At 41.2% G+C, this 25,183-nt stretch overlaps 1 protein-coding gene across 8 annotated transcripts in view; it reads right to left on the bottom strand.

The window, feature by feature from the left end:
• MICU3 (mitochondrial calcium uptake family member 3) overlaps positions 1–25,164 on the bottom strand; it is a 146,147-nt gene extending 120,983 nt beyond the window's left edge. For 4 of the 8 annotated variants that reach the window (XM_043546169.1, XM_037897697.2, XM_037897694.2 and 1 more), the window contains exons 1-2: positions 24,786–25,162; positions 1,838–1,991 (exon numbers count right to left, since the gene is read on the bottom strand). In XM_043546169.1, the coding sequence (XP_043402104.1) occupies positions 1,838–1,991; positions 24,786–25,133 (502 nt within the window). In that variant the 5' untranslated portion in view covers positions 25,134–25,162. Of the gene's footprint in view, positions 1–1,837; positions 1,992–5,476; positions 5,591–24,785 lie in introns of those variants that run through there. The other 4 variants (XM_043546167.1, XM_043546170.1, XM_037897696.2 and 1 more) reach the window with 4 other exon arrangements.
• Between the last annotated feature and the right edge of the window lie 19 nt (positions 25,165–25,183).

Genomic DNA, 25,183 nt, shown 5'->3' on the forward strand with positions numbered 1-25,183 from the left:
GCTGCCTCCTCTTGCCCCTCTGGCTTCTCCTCCTCTGCAAACTGTATAGTGAGGGTCTGCAAGGTGATTGTCAGTGGGGTTGAGGCACTGGATTCACCACCAAAGCCTCTGATTGCATGTTGAGCCCTAACTGCCCTGTGTGGACCCTGTTGGCTCACTCTAGTGTCTCACTGTAGTTGAGCAAGGTCCACACAGAGCAGTTAGAGTGCAACATGCAGCCTGTGGCTTGGATGGTGAATCCAGCAGCGCCCCAACCCATTCAAAATTACTGCAGCTTGCTTCCTATCAGACTGTCACTGCATAGTTTGTGCATATGCCAGGATTACTGAAAATTAGGGATGAATGAAAACTTTAAATGCTGCTTCCTGAGTCAAAACTTCAAAGTTTTGGAAGTTCAGCTGATGTGTTGGTTCTTGGCAATAGATAGGGGTCTCTGCACTATTCTCTGCTGTGAGGGTGGAGGTATTCCATCGACTTAGTCCTCATTAATGGAAGGACATTATACCTTTCTTCAAGAGTTGTCATGGTAGGCTCTGAGTTGTCAAGGTAGGATGAGGAAATATCTTTTATTGGACCACCTTCTGTTGGTGAGAGAAACACGCTTTCGAACTTACACAAAGCTCACCAACCTTGTCTCTCTAATATCCTGGGATCAACCTGGCTATAACACTGCAAACGTCAAGAGTTGTAGCAGTTTTGATATCACTTGATTCAGACAGCTGCCACCTCTTTTGTGGTGTTGCTGCTGAGAGAAAAGGGAAGGAAACTGTAGTCTGCAAAGAGTCTTTCAAGATCTACTTAAGCTGCATTAACTGGTTTTGCCAGTTCCCTGGTGATGGTTTCAGCACTCTTTGTGCTGTTGACTTTAGAAAGAAGGACTTTGACAACAACTCAGGTCAGTTATCGTAAATCACTCCTAAGCAACACAAGGCATTCACTTTTCCCAGGATGTTACTGAATGTTACTACCAGAGCATTCCAAGTTTGAGAGCCAGAAAATCAAGCCAGTTAAGAATGTTCTGCGTTTGTACAGTGCCTAGCGCCCTGGAGTGCTGGTCCATGATTAGGGATCATAGGCATTACAGTAATACAAATATTATAATAATAACTAGACAGTAATGTTGTGTCCTACTACTCAGTCTGCCTGTGCATTTATCCTTTGGTGTTGAAACTGACATTTATAACAAATCAACTAAAGCTGTGTTAAAAGTGGAAAATAAACTATCAGGGAGCTTCTTCTGTGAATCTGTAAATGCAGAAAATTGATTCCTGCAGGGTCTGAGGTTCTTGCTCAGAGTGTTATTTGCTCTTTGGCCATGAGATGCCTTACATAATCTTGAAAGAGTGAAAAATAAAAACAAAATAGATGACAATTCAAAATGGTGAAAACTGCAATACAAAACTATCCTAGACAGTGCACAGGGAAAAAAGCACTTTCTACACTGTGAGAAGGACACAAGAGTTCTACAGCAGTACTAGCATATTCAAAAAGAAGCTGGAATTGAAACTGTCAGTACAAATGAACTTCAAATTCTGCATGCCTATTATGCAAGGTGTGCCCTATAAGACAATACAAAATGTTTAATTAAAGACTTCTAAGGGATTAAAAAGGAATTACAAAATTGGCTTTAATTTAAGGGCAATCAGTATGAGAAACCCTATAAACCTTCTGGATACCATTAAAATGAATTCTGGAATTCTGCATTCTCCTTTTGGATTCTCAGCAGTTCCTTTTCAAATCAAGTAAAACAGAAACAGTAATTTAAAATAAGTTGAAAGATAACATGCATCTTTAGCATTTAAAACAGGAATTTCATCCATACCAAAATCCTACTTACGTTTGGGTGCATCACTTGTAACAGACTGAATGAAGTCATATGGGGTCATATATAATTGGCCTTCAAATTCTAAACTGGCAAATATACGAAACCGTTGCTCTCGAGAAGTTGCATAAAGGTCCAGATCTTCAAGGTCTAATCTGCTTTCTGTGATCTTAACAGAAAAAAAAGTATGAAGGAAAAGTTGTTCTATTACATTCAACACTGTCTTCAAGACTCACTATAAAGCAAGTTGTAAATGTAAAAGGTGTAAAGTTAAATGCATGCATAAAAGTTTTGCAGGATAAGGGCCTAAGGTTACCAACAGGGTCTTATTAATCTTATTTTGTAAATTTCAGCAACATACTTCCTTTAGACATGAAAACTGGCAAGCTTAGGACAAGTCTACACTTAAAATGCTGCATCAGTGCAGCCTCACTGATGCAACTGCACCGCCGTAGTGCTTTAATGAAGACATTCTAAGCAGAGGGAAGAGAGCTCTCCCATTGGTCTAGTTAACCCCCCTCCTGGAAAGGCGGCAGCTATGTTGATGGGAGAAGCTCTCGTGTCTACATAGTGCTCTCTACACAGGGGTTAGATCAGTATAACCATGTCGCTCAGCAGTATACACCAGACCTTACTGTCAGACAAGAGGAAAACTTTCATTATGTTGATTTGGAAAGAAAAGTTCAAGGGTACCTTTGAAAAACTCCCAAAAGTCTAACAATAACTGGAAGACAGCTTGGGAAACAAACTTCAGATAATACTTAAAACTTGTACACAGGACAATTTGAAAGAAAACATGCAATAGGAAGGGGAGAAAATACTTTCTTTTTTTTTACTTCCATGTGTAAAGTGCAAGTGTCAACAATTTTATATGCAAGAGGTTCTACAGATGTAAACTTTCTATGGATATCCTGGATTCAATAGCTAGTACTATCAACACTGTTATACTTTGTGAGGAACAAACAGAACTCCTCTAAAGTTAAGAAACTGCTTAAATGGCATAACTTCGTATGAAGTTCTGAAGTTTGTAAATGCCTGGAGTACTTGAACTCTTGGGATACTGCCAAAGACCTTTCATCTCATCCTGTGGCTGCAGGTGGACATTCCACCCCCTCACGCTCTCTCTCTCTCTCTCTCTCTCTCACACACACACACACACACACACAGAGAAATATGTATTAGTGTTGATTGGCATATTGCTACTATCAAGTGACTCTATAACTAACTAGAGTAAAATCACAAAGGATATCAATCCTCATGGTTCTCTTTTCTATTTGCACTGTTTAACCTGATAATATAATATTGATTTTGTGAGACATGCACCTGCACCCCTAACTGCCAACTGCTGCTTGTAAACATTCCTCGGCCATGTAGCTAGCCATATGCTTCTATGGAGGCAATATCAAGAAGGAAAAATAGTATTTCAACCTGTTCATCACAAATGCAGAGAAAAACAACAGCTTAAAAATGAAGAGCAATGACACAGTTAACTTTTACTAGTATTTAAAAATCAGAAAGCAATATCTAAGCAATAAAACAGCTATAATGTCACTCTACCCTTTTATTCATTTCACAGACATACCACTTAGTTAGTTTTGCCACCTCAGCAATTTTGAAACTATTAAGTCAAAGACAACAATTAACAGATCTTAAACAGTAGTTCATTTTTTTTAAACCACCCAAGAAACTAGCCACGGAAAGTCTGTTTTTAAAGAGGAGTCCAAACACTTCCAACAAAGGGAACAAGCTTAAGAGATGTTTGCAGTTAGTGTCCACCAAGAGATAACAGTCTTAAACTACGAATGGAAGGTATTTTTTCAGAAATCTTTGTAAGGGTGAGGTTTAGATTTCAGTGATTAAAAGGAAAAGGCATATTTACTGGGTGGTCACAAATGTAGGCTTTCTTGAGTTCTGATTTCCAAAATGTAAACATTTAGTCACCTGAAAAAGTAACATAAAGTAAAACTACAGGGGTGAAATAAAACCAAGCTGCCTCCAACTTGTAGCCCTCCCAATGACTAAATGTTTAAATTGGTGTTGTAGACCAGATGCAGGGCTGGGCTCATAAATGGCTGAGTGTCAACAATTGGTTGAAAATTTCTCTTTGGGGACACATGACAACAGTTACTTTGGACTGTAGGTCAGAAATAAAACAAACCAAACAGCCAAAAATAAAATACATATAAAAATAAAAATTCAACCTCATTAGGGACCATCTAGATGAAGTTGCTGTCAAATTTTTCAATTTCTACACTTGTAGATATGTTAAACAAGGGTCCTGTACAAGTACCACCACAGATTTATCTTGAAAGACTGTACGCAGTCACTTGTTATGCTGCCTCCTCAGTTCCTAGCAGAAGTTAAAATAATTGGCTATGTAAAGCTATTCTATCACTTGGCAAAATAGGTGAGAAACTTTTTGTGACCTGAAGGAAATAATCCATAATCGATGTTGAGAAGGAGGAAGGAGAACTGAAAAAAAAAAAAACAATAAGTGCATCAAGTATTTCCTTCCGCCAATTGTTAACAAGTTCTGTGGAAGTGAACTTCTTAAGAATCACTTTTTTCTCACCTCCAAGACAACTCACAAACTGCAAAATTAGGAAGCCAATAAATTTCTCAGATTCAGAGACTCTATTAGGTTGAGAGAGAGCCTATAATCCATACAGTAGTATCATGCAATTCAAAATTTTTTATTTTTAGAAGTCATTGTATCCAAGATTACAAGGACTATCAGTCCCCCACTATCCTCCCATGAAGAAAGTGAAGCTGCTTGATCCTCCTTACTGGATATCCCTCTTTACTGGAGATCGTGTCTGTGTATTTAGGGCATATTTAATAGTATTTTGGGGACAAACAAGACCTCTTCTGTGCAGTGCAAACCACACACACAGGGCTCTTTCCAGAAGGTTCAAATATTTTTCTACATTTTAAAATATATCAAAACAATCAAATTTAATTTAGAAAAAATGTTTGCTACAGACAAAGTAACAGTTTATCAGAACTGCCATTAAGAATTTTTTTAAGATCACATATAGGCTGACATTACAGTTTTCAGAAGTGACTGTAATTGTGGCATTTTGGGATCCCAAGTTTAACATTTTCCAGTGATTTCCAAATCTAATGTACAAGGATAAGATGTTTTTTCTAACTGCCTGCCCTGCAAAGTCACCATGTAATGAGAATGGAAAGCTGGGTTTTTTCCTTTTTGGACATCCATCAGCAGTAATAAAAGATCCTGCAGGCCAAATTATACACATGCAAACCAGCTGCATTCAGGTTATGCTTTCAGTGAAATTTGTGCAACCCATCCTCTTCAGTGTGTTTGCACAGATGTAACAGATTATCCCTAAAATCAGAGTTTTAGTTAACAATTCTGTTTATGATACATATGAAAAAAGAGAATCCAGATCATTCCCTCTTAGTTTGTGCAACTTCTGCAGGGCTAGAGAGTGGACAATTATTTTTAGCACTAATATTAGCAGATACAATTCTGAATACACACAGGAAACAAGCACAAGTGCCATTTTTGCCCCGTCATCTTTCACAGTAGGATTGCATTTTAAGAATTTACTAAACAAGTATAATCATAATAGACCACAGTGACTCAAGAGGATCTATGGATAATGGATCACTTAGGAAGTTTTAGCATACTTTTCTATTCAGGTGCAGTACTTGGAGGATATGCTGAGGTTCTGTGCACTTTGAAGCAATTCAGACCATCTCAAGTAGTGTTGCTTATGTTTCCATGGAGACACTTCCAACCGTATTTACTGCATTGTCAGACACATACTTTAACATTTCTTAAATGCTGAGTGCTACAATAAAAATAAAGTGACACACAGTATTCAAGGAAGTTGGCCAGGAACCTCAGTCAATGGGAGCTGCAGAGGTGGTGCCTGTAGACAGAGGCAGCACACAGAGCCCCTTGGCCACGCCTCCCCCTAGGAGCCAAGGGATGTCGCCACTTCTGGGGAGCCCCCCACCCAAGGTAAGCGCTGCCAGGGCCCTCACCCCCTCCCGCGCCCCAGCCCTGAGCTCCCGACCCAAACTCCTGCTGCTGCTGCAGGGGGGGAGGGGCGGTGGCCCGAGACTGCCCCAGCAGCGGCCAGTACGGCTGGCCCAGGGCCCACCCAAGCTGCTCAGGCCCTTGGTTCCGCCATACCAGCCACTGCAGAAGTCACGGAGGTCATGGAATCCGTGACTTCCATGACCTCTGTGACAAACTCGCAGCCTTAGTTATGCTACAACTTGCTCCCTGTCTACTTAACTCAAGCACATGCTGGTGCACCTATGACCGCATAAGTCTCAGAGTTGGGGAGTTTTACTGAAGCAGCGCGAGCACCAAAACAGATGGATCATTCAGTAAGATTCACAAAGCCAGGTAAATTCTAAAGGAAAGTACAGTGGTGTTGACAAAGTAGGGGGGTAAGAGTCAAAAAGACTCCAATTTCTATTTGAAGTTTTTAAAGCTTATCCAAACCAAATCTCTTAGTAATTATCGGCAATCTTCAAAAACTTTCATGAAAGCATATCTCTGACAAATAAAAGAAAAAAAGATTTTTCAGACTTCTATTTACTAATCCTCTTGGCAATCTTGTCTACTACTTACAATGATCTTATATCATGTTATAGTTCTGTGCCTTTTAAAAACTGGACGTGGCCATTTCCCTTAAGTGCACTGTCATGAACTTCTGATTAGCAGTTTTATCTCAATTTTATGAATAGCAGGTTAGTTCTGGTTTACCTCATCTGCTGACCTACTTCGCTTAATAGGATTTACCAAAAAACAAACAAAATCTACAACACATTTTCTTTCAGCCTCAAAATTAACCTTTCTATTCACAAGCAAGAATCTTTTTTTAAACAAAGTATTGAAAGTATGTTTTAAGGGAGTCTCACTGACACCCAAAAACAAATAGTATAAAAGCCCCAAACATTAAAAATCTGGAACTGAACAGTTAAGGGACTTAGCCATTTGCCAGCTGTCATGTAAACCTTCATCACTCTCTATCACATCATGACTTATATGGTCTACCCAGTTTTTAATGTTGGGGTTTTGGTCCCCTTATATGCCATTTTTAAAAATAAAAGATAACTTTTATAAGGATAATTTAATACTTTTTTGGCAATGTTAGGTTGCCACTGTAACATATTTTCAAACAACTCTTTTTAATGAAGTAACTGTTTCTGAATTTCCTTAGAGTTTTTATTTAGGGGGTTATTTCTTGTGGGTGTTTTGTTTTGTTTTTCTCAAAAGAGTGACATACACCAAACCTATTTAAATTTTTTAAGGTCAGCAGGAGGGAAGTCCTTCTTTGACATACCCTTTTGGAGACTTTAGCAATTCCGTAGGAGATAGGTTAGTGTGGTGAAAGGGGAAGTGGGTAGGAAATGGAAAAGTGGATGGTGGTGGGAAAAGCTTTTATCCATATTCAAAACTTTAAAGTATTTAAAGCTTTATATCCAGAAAGTTAAGCATTTTAAAGTTTCACATGAATAAAACTGCTCTTCCTGATCCCCTACACTCCATCATCTTACAACCTGACCTCTTGTCATATTGACATCCATGTCTTGCCAGTACTTTTTCTCCTTACCAGCGTGCTCACTCCTCCCATACAGACCTCTATTTTAAAACCCGAGAGCCTGGCCACTCTCCATATACCACCCTCATGCCCAATCCTAAACCTCCAGTTCATGTCCCTCCAAGTTTCACCCCCAAACTCCCATACCATCACTCTCCAGCTCAGCACAAGAGCAGCATAAGGTCAGTTTATATTGATAAAGTTAATTTTAAACACTGTTCTGTATACACATGAAAACAGATCTATAAAAACACAGCCGTAGCCCAAAGTAACAGGAAAGAAGCATCATGGCCCTTCGCACACACACCTTTGAGCTTTTCCCTTTTGGCCCAATTTGCAGGGTATCAGGATGTATTGTCCTGGCTTTCTTCTGCCTAGTCCAGAAACAAAGCCAAAGCTTGGTTAGCTTTAGCTGAGAAGGAAAACAAACAGCCCTCAATTTAAAATCTCTTGCAATAAGTACAGATTAATGGTCAGTTCCTCCTTGCTGCCCCGGGTTGGGCCTGGTTTATTGAACCTGTTTCCTGTTTGGGAAGGGATGGAGAGGTAGAAAAAGCAACCATATGTGTACCTCCTCTTTGTATCCTTGCTCTAATGAGTCCCTAGGTACGCCCTCCCCTAACTACCTAAGAGTGGGTTACAGAATCATAGAAATTTAGGGCTGGGGACTTTGTCCTCTGATGTTAGTTGGTGCTAAACTGAAGAAAAAGGGACCCTGATGCATATGCTGGGGGACTGTCCAACAGTCAGGCAGCTGTGGAAAGAGACAGACACAATAATTAAAATAACGCTTGGCTTCAGCAACCAAACCTCAGCTGAAAATTATATCATAGGTTACACATGTACTACGCTGATTCTTGAGGGCCGCAAAGATTGTCAAACCCATAATTTTACAAAAATGAAAGAGTAGGCTTATTCCCAGACTAGAGCATTGATATTCAGACGTGTCTGAATTGTAGCGAAGGAAGAGTAACTCATCGATGCAGAGACCAAGTAAATAAATTTGAAGACATTTGGACCATGTTTCTTGATACATTTGAATAAAGATTGCTGAGATAGCGCAAACAATGCCGGACATCTCCTCTCCCTTGTGCCCCCGCTTTCCCTTTTTGCCTGTTTGTGAATGTCTGTGTGTGTGTGTCTTTTTCCTCCACCCTAACATGTTCTGGCTGTGTATTATTGTCTGATTTTGTAGTGTCTGTTCTTGAAGCTTTGACACACTGCATAATTCCACTGGATAGCTTGTGAAATGTGTGGCATTTGATAACATACAAGCAGTAAGTCATTTAACGTTGTTTTTTTATTATTTCTTTATTAAACTTTTTTTAAAATTAATCCCAAAAGAAAGAAGCAGAGGACTGGAAGATACCTCAAGAGGTCACCGAATTCAGGTCCCTACAGTGAAGCAGGACCAAGTATTCTGCAAAATTCTGCATTGTGCAGTGGCGCAGAATTCCCCCAGGAGTAAATCTACTAGTCTTAATTCATTGCTAGTAATTTAACAATCTTTATCAGAGACTTAGTTGAATATACATAAAGCATCTTAATTCAGGTCAACTCATTAGTCCAACCTAAAAGCAACAGCCTCCTCCCACTGTCAGCTCCCAGACCCTGAAGAGTCTATTCATTCTCGTAAAGCCATAGTAACACATCTTTTTTTAGTCCAAACTTATTCATGTGTTTATACATCAGTTATCTTTACAGCTTTCTATAAGTCGTTTAGTCGTCTCCTTTGACCTAATGACCATCTATATGTGTTGTATTATTGAAGTTGTTCTTATTAGAAGAATGATGCCACTTTCATTTTCATGCTGCTGCTGTACTTCGTCATTTCTTCTTTCAGCTGAGTTTGGTCTTGCAGGTAAGAACTGCAAGTGTCTGATTTAGTCTATACACTTGACCATCATTCAGTTTCAAATAAGGTAGGTTATGCAATTCTCTGCCATGATTCTTTTGATTAAAAAAAACCTCAACTGATATTTAAAATGTATTCCTTCCCTTATATTCTTCTTGGAAAAAAACAACAACTAATAAACTGTGCAGGCAATAAATCTTGCTGTAATGATGATGTTCTACAACAGGGGTTGGCAACTGTTAGCACACGGCCCATTAGGGTAATCCACTGGGGGCCACAAACCATTTTGTTTACTTTGACCGTCCGCAGGCACAGCCCGCCACAGCTCCCAGTGGCCATGGTTCACCGTTTCCGGCCAATGGGAGCTGTGGTAAGCCACAGGCCGGTGCTGGCTGTCGCTTCCCACAGCGCCCACTGGCCAGGAATGGCGAACCATAGCCACTGGGAGCTGCGGGAGGGGGCCATGCCTGAGGAAGGTCAACGTAAACAAAATGTCTCACGGCCCGCCAGTGGATTACCCTGATGGGCCACATGCCAAAGGTTGCCAACCCCTGTTCTACAATTTAATAATGTCAAAGACACTAATTAAATGTTCAGTATTCAATAATGTCAAATAGGCCAGCCAAGCCAAGTACAACAAGGACTGCCACAACATAGTACTTCCACAGTCCATAAACACTGCACAAAGAACTTCCAACACCCCCGCCCCGCCATGGGTTAACAGCTGAACAAATTTTGGGCCTAAGACTCAAAATAAGAGCAATAGGCATCTGACAATATTCACCCACAAGGTGGGTTGATTTAAATCACCAAGAGGAAAGCTGGGATTTAAATAATCAATTTTAATCAATTTTTCCATTCGTACTTCAGTTATTTTCTAAAGAAAAGGTACAGTCTCATTGGTTAATATAATCATTAAAACCATAAAAATCATAAAAAAATCATTAAAAACATGCCCATTTACACCTAATTATAACCCAGTGCAACAGTAACTCTTCGATGATATCACACAACTGTATGACAGTGGTCCCCAATGGTGATCGCCCCACACCGAATTGGTTTGCTATGGGCCAGCAGCACTTGGGGGTGGCCAGCTTCCAGATGGCAATTGTGACTTGCTTGTCCACAGATATGGCGCGCCGCATGCTGCTCTGCTGCCATTGTAGCTCCAGGATTAGTACAGCACATCTCCAAAAAGGTTGCCTTCCTCCCATCCTAAAATTCTCTCACCACTGCTGGTTATCCCAGATCTGCAGGTGAATCCTTTCCTATCAATACATTCTCGTTACCTGAGCTCAGAATCTGCACTGTACACTGTGAAGCTGCTCCAGGAACCAGTCCTCTTCTATCAGTTCATCGGTGTCTCTCTCTCATCTACGTCCCAGTTCCACCAACACTGAAGACACTCCTGCTAGTGCTACATCTATTCAGTGGTGCGGCACGTGAAATCTCCAGTCAAGTTCCACCAGCTGAGTGCTAAAACACAGCCCAAGCAGCCTGTGTGTATCAGAGGTTGCCAGTATAGTGGTGAGACAGCAATTCAAAAGTGGCACTAGACCATCCATAAAGGCAATACGAAGCAAAGACAGATGAATCATGAGATTTTAAACAATTTTAACTATCCTGGCTTCTGCTAGGCATCCCACAATGCAGTGAGAAAAATCCCATAACGCAGAATGCTCAGCAGTGAAGCATACCCTCTGAGAACACCATGCGGCAAACTGCCCATGTGTACCCAGTGATGTACACTGACAGAGGGAACACCATCCCATGTGCATGCTATTACTGCAGCTTGGATAATGCATGTAACCTTAGATGCAGCAAAAAGCTGCTGATTCTCACACACACACACACACACACGTAGACAAGCCCTTAGAAAATTTTGAATGGTACACAGCAATAGCATAATAAAAAAAAAAGCAGGTGACAAATTGATGTTCCTGCCCATATTCCAATGGCATACTTTAAATGTCTCCCCTGTCTAAAAACACTCACACATACTTCTGCATAAAAGATATTTCACTGCAATTTTTATAAGATGGATTAGTTCATGTCAGCAGTCATAAGTAAACCTACAGCAGCCAAGTGTTCACACATTATGAAAAGTGTTTTCCCTCTAAGATACATTTTACTGTCAGGTTATCATCATCAGGGAGAATAAAGGCCATTTTGAAAATTAAACCGTATTCTGGCAATATCTTTTTGAAGGGACATATGTTTGCCCCCTTACATATTAAACATATCTTACAAACATCCTGAACACTAAAAAAACTAGCAACCTTCTCAAATGGGGCCTACAATAGTCTCAAAATCAAAGTTATTCTGTATAACCTAAAATATGTCCATAAATTATTATGATGCTCCCCTACTAAACAGATGTTAGGGGCTAGATGGCCCTCCATGTTCCTGAAAGTCACTTCCCAGAAGTATTGTATTTAGAGCAGATAGACTAAAAGCACTGATGTAAACACTATTGTAGGCCTTGGAGAATTTTAGTCTTTTCTGATTAAGAGGCATATTTGTACTGTATACCTGGCATTTAGGGAAGCATATTATATTTAGGATCAATCATGAAAATGTTGCTTTAAACAAAAGAAAAAGAAAGAAGTTTTAGAAGATGGATAGTCCTATTGTGTAACATGCTATGTGCTATTACATAGCTACCACTTTTTGCCTTAAATGTGGTGGCATTCCAACAGTGAGTGAGGCAATTTGTGTATGAAACAGTTCACTTGTAAGTTGAGTAATTTTATAAGTGCTTTAGGAGTGAAGCGAAATTATTCTATGTACAATTATTCTCTTTTATCCTCACTTCTCTCTCCTCATTCCCCACTCAAATGGAAATATCAGACGTGTGAGTGGGTCTCTTGCTGTGTCCATAACTCATTCCTGTCTAGGAGTTCATCTTTATTTTTCCACAGTGGACATAACAGCAAGCCGCAAAGTCCTTGAAACACCTGTACTCACCAAGAGTTCACCATATTTCACCCAAACTTCCCCTTAGGCTTGTTTAATCCCAGGCTTCTCACTTTAGTACTTCATATCCATCCTACTACCTGTCTAATCTCAGAGAGTTGCTCAGCTGTTTATATCTCAAACTGTTTATAGTGAGAGCTACCCAGGTAGCACAGTAAAATAGCTTTGCACCTCCATAAAGTGTCCTAAAGCCAGGATCCCATTTTGCACAACAGCATAAAAAATTAAACTGCTGCAGTTGTTGTAAACTCTTAATATATTTGAAAGCAGTAATTACAAAGCTATGGCTCAATTTTAATGAAAATAAGGCATTCAGATAATACATTACATCATTATCCTTCCTATAAACACCACAAAGGACAGGTTCACTGCCAAGTGTTTGTCTCATGTTACTTTAGGTCAATAATTCAAAAGTTTCACTCTGGCAAAAGAGCTGGTTTTCCCATGGAGACAAGGTTAATGCCAAATAAAGGATTTGCTGCTTGAAAATTAGGAAAACTGATGCCTACAAGCTGATAATGCTCTAGAAAGGTAACCTGAACCAATTATATCAGTTATCTAAGTTCAGAACAATACATTGCCTTTCACCACCTCAAAGCATCAACAAATGATGTCAAATAGTCTACAGGCTATATAAGGCAAGAAAAAATTGCCCTATCATAAGCCATCTCCACATAAGAGAGAAGACTTTGCTATGCTCCAGATCACATAAGTATTACTTTGGCTTTTTCTAATTGACACAAAGAAAGAAGACTAGCATTTGATTTCACCTAAAGAAGCCACTATTTACTACTAGGAAATATCTTTTGCTAGCAGTCAAACATGTATTATATTATAATAGTTTAATCTTTTAACAATTATGTTTTAAATGAGCAGATTTCACTGATTTCTTTTTACAAAGTAACCTGTATGAAATCAACGAAGTTCTGTACAAATCATTAAAATAAAAAGGTTTTCAAAGAAATTCTGTACTCAGCTCCCTTCATTTATATTTGGCTTCAGGCTTATTTAATATGCTTCCAAGTAGATAAAAGCAGTATGCATTTTATTTTCATGGTGGGTGGCCAACAGGTTAAACATCAAATTCTCTGTGTGGGAAAACCCCAAAGTAGACAAAACTGTTTTGATGCTTAGCAAAGTTCTATTTCTAGTACAGCCAACACTCCTGCTAACTGATCTCTCTTAAAATATGTGACAAGGATATTATGTGAAAATATTTACAAGCATTGCAAGATGGAATGTATTTAAAATATTGTGTAGAATGACTGGTTTGAATAAGACTTTACAGGGAATCCTTGTGATAAAGTTTAACTAGAACATAACTACAGTGTTCCAAAATAGTAATATTAGCACTAACATTTTACATTAAACTTTTGATGGTTAATAATTCTGTTTTTATTTTTCAGCTATCTAGATGTATAAGTTACCAATATTCCATCATTAATATTGATTATGAAAAAAGGTTTAGCACTATATCCATGTGCTAGGAGCAGAATGGTTTGGAATCTCCAATTCTGAAATCCCAGCATTCTCAAAATGTATTCTTTATTATGCTTCTATAAGCATTTTACATTACCTGTTTAAGAGAAGTTACTACATTTCAAACACGAGAGACACACAAGAGTTAAGTTTCTATTGTGAATTCTATTTCTATTCTATTCTAACTTGCCCACATTGCACATACAACACACACACCGGTATGAATTAATAGCCTACTTAGTAATCAAAAATCTCGTGTGTGTGTGCTGTAGAGGCAAGTTAATGTTATGAAAACCCTAATTTTTGCATTTCCTGACATTCCTTACAGAACTGGACAGTCCTCTTTGCTTTCAGTTAAAAGGACTCATAGAACTGTTACTTACCATACGGTTCTTTGAGATGTTGTAGTCAGTATGGTTCCCACTATAGGTGCACACAGGCCTCATGCTGAGACCAGGGGATTTTTGTTTTGTTTTTAAAACTAGTATCCAGCTGTGCTGTGCATGCAGCCCATTCTGACAGCCCTCAGCTGCAGGATGTTCACATGTAATTTCAGGTTGTCTTGAGACTACATGCCTTGTATTTGCAGATGGTTCAGATGGGCAGCTCAGCCTGTCCCATGTGTGTCCACATAAAAGCCATCATCATGGAGGGGAGCAAGAATGACATGAATTTCCCCAGCCCCCCATATTTACTGGGCCTACCCACCAACCAAGCTCTCAGAGGACTTGAGGTGGGACCATGATCCTGCTATTCACATGACGTCTGGATGGGAAATATGCATACCTCAGCCACAACTGTAAAGGCCACAGCTGAAGTCTGGCAGGCAGTGTCACGTGTGTACACACATGTTCATATGCCACTGACTGCAGATATCTGAACCTGTCCTCTGGCACACAGGTCCTTGCTGATCTGGAGTCACAGCTCTTATGAACTCTCACCTGCAGTAGTATGAGAGATGATTTCTCAGTTCACAAGGAATCTTAGCTGAGAGAACAGGGAAAGGATATATTCCAAGGCTGACAGTCTCCAGGAGCAGGTCGGAACAGATCAGACAGTCATCCAGGTACAAGCAGACGTGGATTCCTTGTCTTCTTACAGTGTGTTGCAACTACTGCCAGACATTTTGGTGCTGTGGATGCTCTGAAGGAAAGAACCATTATTGGTCACAATTAGGCCCCACTGATAGTCTTAGGTACTTCCTATGGGCCAGGTGGATTGAAATGTAGAAGTACGTATCCTGTAAGTCAAGAGCCACAAGCCAGCCTTGAGAGGGAGAGATGGAATGACAGAGGCAAATGTTACTGTCTCAGGTTCAGGATGGTATGTAATATGTTGAGTCTCCTCAGGTTGAGGATTGGACAAAACCCCTTTCTCCTACAGAATGAGGAAATACGAGAAGTCTCTTCCCTTGAGCTAGTTTGGGACCTGCTCTATGACTCTTGGATGAAGCAATTAAGTTACTTCTGGTTTTGGTGGGCTCTCATAAGACAGGTCCCTGAAGAGGGAAAGGGATAGAGTGGAATTAAATGTACACACACCTCTAACACCTATCTGACTAGGGTGACCAGATTTCCCCATTTTATAGGGACAGTCCGGATTTTTGGGTCTTTTTCTTATATAGGCTCCTATTACCCCCCACCCTCAGTCCCGATTTTTCACATTTGCTGTCTGGTCGCCCTATATCTGACTCATGTCATGGCAGACCATGCTCACTGGGATGGGATGAGGCAGTTTCCAAAAATTGTGCTCTCTAAATTAGGTTTGATGTGGCTCTCAACTGTCTCATCAAATCTGCTCATGTGTAAGACTATAATTCTGTCATGGAGGTCAGAGATTCCACGACTTTCTGGGCCCGCCCAAACAGAGGACCGATGGCCAGCCCCATCTAACAGCTGAGCAGTGGCCAGCCCTGGGCCAGCCCTAACATCGTCTGGGTTAGGTCAGTCTCTCTGGGGCTGGAGCAGCAGCAGTCAGCCCTGCCGCAGGAGCAGCAATGAGGCTGGAGCAGCTGCAAGCCCTGGCAGTGCTGTTTTTACCCCACCCTAGGGTATTTTTAGTAAAAGTCAGGGACAGGTCACAGCTTCTGTGAATTTTGCTTATTGCCCAAAACCTGTCCCTGACTTTTACTAAAAATACCTGTGACACAATCTTAACCTTACTCATGTGTCATAGGAGCAGAGTATGTTGCTGAGGAAGGCAGGTGCCCCTGTTGTGTCTTGGATGCCTCTTGACATGGTTGTCTGCATTGGCAGGGCATGTGCATTGTTTCAGCTGGGGCTGAGGACTGTAGAGCTTCTGGTACAGAGCAGGGGTGTATGAAGGGTAGCTTGAATCCTTCATGAAGCACAGAACATTGTCTATCCACTTGAACACCTCTGAGCCCTCAGTTATGGCCTGCAACTCTTTTGGGCTGGAGCGATGATGCTCCATAGTCACCATGGTTGTCAGACTTGGCTTGTGCCAGTAGAGACTGCTATCTTAAGAAGTGCTCCTTAACCCCAGCCCTTGACATTGTGCAGGGCTTGGTGAACTTCTCTCCAGAGACTTTGCAGTGTCTTTTTTTAAATGAGAGAATAGTGAGCTTCTTCTTGAGCTTCTGCCTCTATACTCAGAGCAGTCTGTCTAGGTACTTCACTCTGATATTGGAGGTGTTGGTGTCAGCTTCAGTGCCGAGGTCCTCTTTGGTGCTAGGCATGTCAGTTTGTACCAGGGCTGATGTCAGTGCCAGATCTTTCCTTGGTGCCATCTTCTCCATGCTAGTCTTAGGCATTGCCTGCCTGCTCAAGAGGATGTTGGCTGATACTGGTTTATCCACCAGTAGGATTCTGGAGCTAGTTTCCTCCGTGTCTGATGGACTCGTCAAGAAAAGGCATTACGGCCTCACTTCTTGTAACTTGTTTAGCAAAGAGAGACAAGCACCCTGAGCATCTGCTTGGAATATGTGATTTCCCTAAGCATAAGAGATACCTATTATGTCCATCCTGAAAAGGGATTAGTCCAGTCCAGGATGAACAGGGCTTGAAGCATGCAGGTTTCAATGTCACCATATTAAGGAGCCCTGTACAGGGGACAGGATGTACAGAGAGGTCTACACAGTACAGTGCGGTCCATATGGGTCAGATTAGTTCCCAGTAGTCAAATATTATAGATTGGAAGTACTTCTAAAGAAGTTTAGCCTGAACTAAGAATTAGCAGGTTAGACATTCATTGGTACCATCTTGCTGCCACAAGCAGCAAAAGGGAACTAAGAGAGTATCACAGGCATGATGTTCTTTATGCCCTCACACAGGAGCAAATGGAAGCACAAGTGTGGTCCCAATGGACACTGCTATAAAAAAAAAATCTGGTCTTGTGTGCAGAAGGTACATTTGTGCTTGCAGTGGGATCCACACTGACAAATACATGAAGAATATGCAAGTTTGTACTGAAATTAAAAAAGACACCAAGAAATATATCTGTCGGATGCGAACTATAAAATTTTGTCTTCTTGTGAAGCATATGAGCAAGTTAAAAGCCTGATAAAATTGGTTTATAGAATATGAGTGTCAAGGTTCCTTCCCCACTCTGAACTCTAGGATACAGATGTGGGGACCTGCATGAAAGACCCCCTAAGCTTATTTTTACTAGCTTAGGTTAAAAGCTGCCACCACCAAAGTGTCTAGCAAAATAACAGGGGAAGTGCCCACTTGGAAACATCTCCCCCCGCAAAATATCCCCCCAAGCATTACACCCCCTTTCCTGGGGAAGACTGGATAAAAATCCTGTCCAATTTGCATAGGTGAACACAGACCCAAACCCTTGGAACTTAAGAACAATGAAAAAGCAAACAGGTTCTTAAAAGAGAATTTTAATTAAAGAAAAAGTAAAAGAATCACCTCTGTAAAATCAGGATGGTAAATACCTTACAGGGTAATCAGATTCAAGACATAGAGAATCCCTCTAGGCAAAACCTTAAGTTACAAAAAGACACAAAAACAGGAATATACATTCCATTCAGCACAACGTATTTTATCAGCCATTTAAACAAAAGAGAATCTAACGCATATCTAACTAGATTGCTTACTAACTCTTTACAGGAGTTCTTACCTGCATTTCTGCTCTGGTCCCAGCAAAAGCATCACACAGACAGAGAGGACCCTTTGTTCCCCGCCCCCCAGCTTTGAAAGTATCTTGTCTCCTCATTGGTCATTTTGGTTCAGGTGCCAGCGAGGTTATCTTAGCTTCTTAACCCTTTACAGGTGAAAGGGTTTTTCCTCTGGCCAGGAGGGATTTAAAGGTGGTTAGCCTTCCCTTTATATTTATGACAATGAGGATTCTTTTTGTTTATAATATTTTCCTCTGTGAATATGTAAGGTTTGATTCATATTTAATTTGATGCCCCAGATGGGTCAGTAGCAGGGACTGAGTTCAGGACTTCTGGATCTAAATGCATGAGCCATTACTACCTGTGCTAAAAGAATCACCTCTGTTAGCTCAAAGACTGTAGCCAACTCATAAGCCTGTGTGTCCAGCCACTCGACAGAGAACCACATTAAGTACACATGGGTTAGAGTTGTCTTAAAGAAACAACTGACAACTGAAAAGCAGCTTTCTAATAAGAGACATATGGGAATGTGAGAATACAAATCACATCTTAGAAGGATAAAGGAAAAAAAATCAATGGAGTTACTGAATATAGTGAAGCCATCTTAACACACTGATGTTTCATATTCACTTAAACTCTGAATAGGATGAATACAACTCTAAAAGTTTAGTAAATATAAAACATAGCCCTCAGATGCTGAAAGAAAACAATGGTCTTGATGTTTATAAATACCTCAGTAAAGAATAACTGGAATATTTCTATCCCCAGTAATAGGGTGTGTCATAGCAATGAAGATCAACTGGGAGGTTTTTATGGTTAGTTCTTGGAACTGAATCCTCTGGGACCAACATCAGGCCTCTCTCAGGTGAGACACTCCACTTCTAGAATGTACACCCTCTTGGCAAGTCAGAAAGCCAGTCTAGGGAACTTAAAACTATAATAAACAATGAGTGTTTAGATCCGAAGAGAGTGGTTTTAACCAAACCCATTATCGGTGGTTATGTAACTTGTTTCTAAAATCTGTATTGAAATAAGCATTTAGTGACGATAATTGGTTCTCTTAAAAACACTTTAGAAAAGAAAACACTTGTGTTTAATTTCCAGAACACTTAAGCACCTACCTATGTGTGGTAATTTAAGAAAATGGTGTCATCATGGAGCACTTCAATTTGGGAGAAATATGTTGGAGGTCTCATATAGCAAGCAGTAAAATATCCAAATTTCTAAAAGTTATAGATGAAGTAACTATTTTGGACCTCATTATCCAGATGAAGACAGAGTTCCCACTAGACTGGAAGTTGCTGGTTGCCTAGGAACCAGTGATCATGATCCAATTACATTGTGTATGGACAAACAGAGGACAGTCCCAACCACAAGATATACACTTAGTGCTTCAGTTGAGGAAAATTATGAAGAATTTAGACAGAAAAATGTGAATGAAATTGGCAATTGTTTAAGAGTTTAGATGGCCAAAAAGCCACAAACCCACAATTGCAAAAGAGGACAATTTTGTTTAAAAATCCCTTCTGGTTACTAAGGGAAGTGTAGGTAGCAATTATAAATTTAACCTTTTTTCCTTTTGAAGTAGATGGCAAACAATATCAGTTAGAAGCTGTAAAATATATATTCAAAAAATCCATGTCTGGCATGGCAAAGGACAAGTTTGTTTGTTTTTTAAGTATATCAGAAACAAAAACTAACAAACAAAATTAACAATGGCATAGGCCCATTACCAGATGGAGATAGTAATTTGTTAATAACAATGCAGAAAACGCAGAAGAGTTTAAGTATTTCTGTTCTGTATTTGGAAAGAATGACAATGACAGACTCATATCACAGCAGGATGAACTGCTTTCTAGTCCATTAACAAAGACATTAAACAGCATCTACAAGTGATAAACATTTGTAGTTCAGGAGCCCAGAAAACTTGCAAGCAAGATACCTAAAAAAAAGTTGGTGAAAGAACTCTGGCCCATTGATTATGTTAATTTTTAATAACTCTTACAATACTGGGAAGTTCCAGAAGACTGAGAGACTGCTAATATGATACCAATATTCAAAAAGGGGAAGTGGGAAGCATAGGTAACTATAGGGTGGTTGGTCTAACACCACTCCCAGGCAAAATAATGGGAAAACAGATACAGAATTCAATCAATAAAGAATTAAAGGATGGATATAGAATTATTGCCCGTCAATATGGTTTTACTGACAACAGGTCTTGTCAAACAAACATTTTTTTCCTTCAGATTACAAGTTTTGTTGATAAAGGTGACTGCATAGAAGTAGACTTTTGTAGTACCACATGATATTTTGACTTAAAAGCTAGCACTATACAAGATCAATAGATCATATGCTAAAAGTATTAAGAACTGGCTAACTGATAAATTGTACAAAGTAATCATCAATGGGGAAAATAATCAAATGGGGGAGGGTAGTTTCTAGTGGGATTTTGCAGGGATCAGTTTTAGGCCCAACACTATTGAATATTTTCATCAATCATCTGGAAGTAAATATAAAGTCATTTCTGATCAAAATCTTCAGATGACAGACTGCCCGAGAGTAAATAATGATGAGAACAGGGCAATCACACAGAGCAATCTGGATCACTTCAGTCAGTACAGACCATGGGTTTATTGATAGACAGGATCAAAGTAGTAGCTGTCGGTTCACGAAGGCCAAGAGCTCTGTGAAACTGTTCGGCCAGTTCAGGGGCACTCCAGCTCTTCACTGAAGCAGTGGTTGCTTCGATGGAAACCAGAAACTCTGTGAAACTGTTCAACCAGTTCAGGATCCTCTCTGAAGCAGCTGCCTTACTTTTTCTACTTCCTTGCTTTTGTGGTAGGTATGTCATGCATATAGCAAGCTTAACTCGCACACGGCATCATGTTTTTGTACTACAGTAACAATATAAGAATGCTATTTTATCCCAGGTGCTACATCTTATAGAGGTATACTGATGGTTTGCTACCATATTTGTATAGCTTAATTAAGAGGAATAGTCATCTCAGTGAGGAAGGGTCCAGTAGTTAGTGCATTACTCTGGGGCTTGAGAGACCCCGCTTCAATTCCTTGCTTTGCCACAAGTTTCCTGAGAGAACCTTAACAAGTCATTTAGTCTGTGCCTCAGTTTCCTCCTGTAAAAATGGGAATCCCTTTATCTCCTACATCACAGGTACAGTAGAAACTGTGTGGTGCTCAGATACTACAGTAATGTGAGCCATAAAAGTACCTAAAATAGAGAGATCTCCACCCTAGAAACTTTTCAAGGTATATTTTTCTTTTCAGTCCAATAACCGCATCACATTATGAAATTCTATCAAGCGCTCAAAATGTTAGTATATAAGAATCATAACACAGCCAGTCACATTGGAGAAACCTTCTTCTCCAACGTTTCTAATACCTCATAACCCCTGCACTGGATGGAATCAAGTTACTCAAAGACTGAAGGCTTACAGCTGTCCACAAAGAAACAATGGTCACTACTCAACACTAGTCTAACCAGCTTTATGATGAAAATAAGTCTATATACAATATCATAAGCAGAGCTGGTAATGATGCATGTAGTTAAGGTTTGCAAACACTTCCCATTGTAAGACTTTGTTTCAATTGTTTGAAACTTTACCAAACTTTAACCTTTCAGGCTGAAATTTTCCATTGCAGGCGGAGGCCTCAAGCTGAGGTTTTTTAAGAAAGCTGCAGCAAAAGAATCTCTCAGTTATTTCCCAAAGTGGGATTGGAAAAAAATTAATTGTTTTGCCCATGTTAAAAATCTCCCAACTCCTTTGTTGAAATGCTCTAGTAACTCCATGCTTTGGAGCAGGAACTTGAAGTTTGGAAGAGGGAGTCACCCCAGTGTCAACCTTTTTCTGTTGTTATGAAAAACTGATCAAGTTACGACTTTCGAAAAATCTCAAATTGTACATGCTCAGTAAAGATTTAATTGTCAGCTAAATTCTCAGAAGATGCCATCTGCACGAAGCATGCTCCAGCCCAGGTCTGCAGGGACTGAGAAAGATTTCCCTGCAATTCCTTCTCCTGGCTCCTGAAGGTCACTGTGGCACAGGACACTGAAACTGAAAGAAGAGACACCCTCTTTCCTGTGCTTTCACTGCTCTACCTGCTGACACCAGGGAGATTGGAACTGGCTGGTCAGAGAGGATGGGGGAAAGTAATTTGGGAAGGGAAACTAAGAAGGGGAACCCAAGGAGGGAAGATTGGGAAACTCAGAGGGAGTACTGGGACTGGAATGAGGATCTGGAGAAGAGGGAGGAAAGACAGAAACAGGCTGGAGAGACAGGGTCAGAAGGGGTCAAATTGTGAGGTTGTCTGTGACCAGTAGAGCACACTCCCCTCCAGAACCTGGATGGAACCCAAGATTCTTGAGTCTCACCATTCCTTTTCTGTCAGCAAATATTGTGAAACCCTAAGTATGTGTTTCAGGCCCTTCTAGTGGCTGGTCCACATGGAGGATGTCAACCTACTATGGCCATTAGTTTCTCTGTTAATTCAAGTGGCAGTGGCAGTGGATCTAAACATTCCAACCCTGCTGATAAGTAATGGGGATGTCAATATGTCATCATGACAGAATTTTTGTTAGCTTTTAAAAAAGTTTAGGCATGGGGGCACACTTTCAAAGTGAAACCAAAATATTGAATAACTGCTCATTCAGTGAGCACCATCCAGCCTGCACAATGAATGAGGCAGGGATCCTGGGGACGGGGCAGCAATGTAATCACAACGTATACCCACAAGTGGAGTGAACTCAGGTTACAAAGGCAACCTTAACTCTTGAATTTCCCAACTTTTCAGTGCTTCACTTTGCAACCTTTACCATAGCTTAGTGTGCAATATATATTAATACAGAAAAAACGTAATTATGAAGAAGTTAATTGTGTATAGCAAGCATACTTGATACAAACGCCCAAAAGCCAGGAAGTGAACGTTAAGCCACCTAGCAGCACATATCCATTATTCTTCCACATACAGACACAAACCTAACCATCATAAGAACTACCATATACTGCAGATCACATACCGCAATTTTAACTCTGCCCTCTTTTAGCCCTTCTACACACACACCCCTTTAATATCTTTTCCTCTCAACACCAGTAGTTGTGGATGTTTGGTATACTACATGGGCGTCTTGGGAGAGAGTAGTTTGGTAAAGGGTTGGGTACAGAAGGGTGGTTAAAGGGTGTGATTGAAGGGTAGCAAGCCTCAGGTGGCAATTAGGTTATAAGCACTAAAAAATTTAAAAAGCAGACAAAACCCCAAGCAATTTTCCTACTTTAATTTTCCCTGTGCATCCTATCTACAAGACTGTAAGCTCCTTAGGGGAGGGACTGTCTGTGTCAAATCACTAGTGTTAATAGTAAAAAACAGTTTGTGAAAATGTGCTATGTTTTCTGATATGTCTTACAGTATAAAGTCATTCTATAATCAACATTTATGTCATTATGCACTAAACATGTCACTATGCCCCAGTTTTAGATATGATAGGGCAGTGGTTCTCAACCAGGGGTCTATGGCTCACTGGGGGGGCCTCGAGCAGGTTTCAGGGGAGCTGCCAAGCAGGGCCAGTTTTAGACTTGCTAGGGCCCAGGGCAGAAAGCTGAAGCCCCAACTTACAGGGCTGAAGCCCAGGGCCCTGAACCCTGTCACGTGGGGCTGAAGTCAAAGCCTGAGCAACTTAGCTTTGCAGGGCCCATTGTGGTGTGGGGCCCTGGGCAATGGCCTTGCTCGCTACTCCCTAATGCCAGCTCTGGCCTTTATATGCAGAAAAAAATTGTTGTGGCACATGTGGGCTGTGGATTTTTTATAGCATGTTGCGGGAAAGAAAAAGATTGAGAACCCCTGTGATAGGGCATCTAATATCCAGGACTTCATAAATCAGTATTTTGAGAGACCCAACTTAAATTCCCTGCTTTGCCACATGTTTCCTGAGAGACCTGGGGCAAGTCATTTAGTCTGTGCCTCAGTTCCCCACCTATTTTCCATTACTGTACAGTTAGCCAGCACGTTAATCTGCAAAACATGACCAACTGTTATGCTAATTATATGGACAAAGCAGTATAAAATTATAATTTCTTATGCAGTTTGATATATCTTGTGAATTGCCATCTAAGATATTATTGAATTAAAAAGTTAATAGTTTTACCTAATAAGCAAACGATGCAAACATTTTGTTTCAATCAGCTGGAGTTCCATTTGTAGCACAATACACTTTTTAAATCAAGCTGGATGGAATGAACCATCTGATTTAATAATGAGAGTTCCACACTGTGAAAAACAGTAAATGGTCCGTTTGACAGCGAATCCAAAGTTGAGGAGTGGTTGTTATAGCATACTTCTTGTCATCTATTATTAAATAACTATTGCACAGTACAGGAGGAAAGAAACAGATTGTTTACACATCTTTTACACTTCTGTTTTTGTATTTTAATTTTCTGCCTGATCCGACAGACAGGGCAAGTCCAAGCACTTGTCCCATGCAGATGGACCCAATTAGGAGAAAGTGACACTGACAACATTTGGCGCATAGTCAAACGGACAAGCTATTCACACTGAAAAGACAGAGCGGAAACTATTTCTCTCTCCAGTCTTTCGGTCAATCACCTGCGGGGTTAAGTTCTCAGACAAGAGGCTCGGTTGTGAGCATGACAGCATCCCTTTAAGGTACAATGGACACGAGTTCTGGACCTGAAACTGTGTTTCCCTAAATCCTGCCCCTGACTCGCCTATATAAGTCTACACGGGGGGGCACAATCCTAGGGGCGCGCCACACACAGGTGCCAAACCGCTGGGCACCACCGCATCTGGCATCCTCTGCTCATCCACCTGCTGGACACGGGCTGCCAGGGACCCCCGCCCCGGGGCGGGGAGCAGGGAGCACCGGACCCCGAGCCAGGGGCCTGCGGGTCAGAGACCAGCATCCCCCCTCCGGCCCGTTATCCGCTCCCGGCTCGGCGCTCACACACCTACCGTCTCCTTGGCAGCCGCCGCTACGGGGATGGGCAGCAGCCCCCGGGCCGGGTCGGGCTCTCCGGCTCCTGCGGGTCGGCGCTCGGCGGCTGTCTGCGCCCCACGGGGCCGGGGGGGCTCTGGCTGCCGCCCGACCCGGCGCTCATAGAGCCGGTAGCCCAGGTAACAGGCGAGAGCCCCCCCGGCCGCCCCCGCCGCCATGCCCAGCTCCCCCCGCCGGCCCGGCCCCGCCGCCTCCTGCCCCGCGCCGGCCCCCAGGGACCGGGCCAGCTCCGGCCCGCCGGGCAGGGAGCAGGAGTGCGGGGGACCCAGAAGGCGCCACCGCAGAAGGCTCCGCAGGGCGGCCATGGCCGCAGCTCAGCCCGAGTGACGGGCAGAGCGAGCCAGGAGAGAGGAGC

This window comes from Chelonia mydas, chromosome 4, assembly GCF_015237465.2.
Source record: "Chelonia mydas isolate rCheMyd1 chromosome 4, rCheMyd1.pri.v2, whole genome shotgun sequence".
Classification (NCBI taxonomy): domain Eukaryota; kingdom Metazoa; phylum Chordata; order Testudines; family Cheloniidae; genus Chelonia; species Chelonia mydas.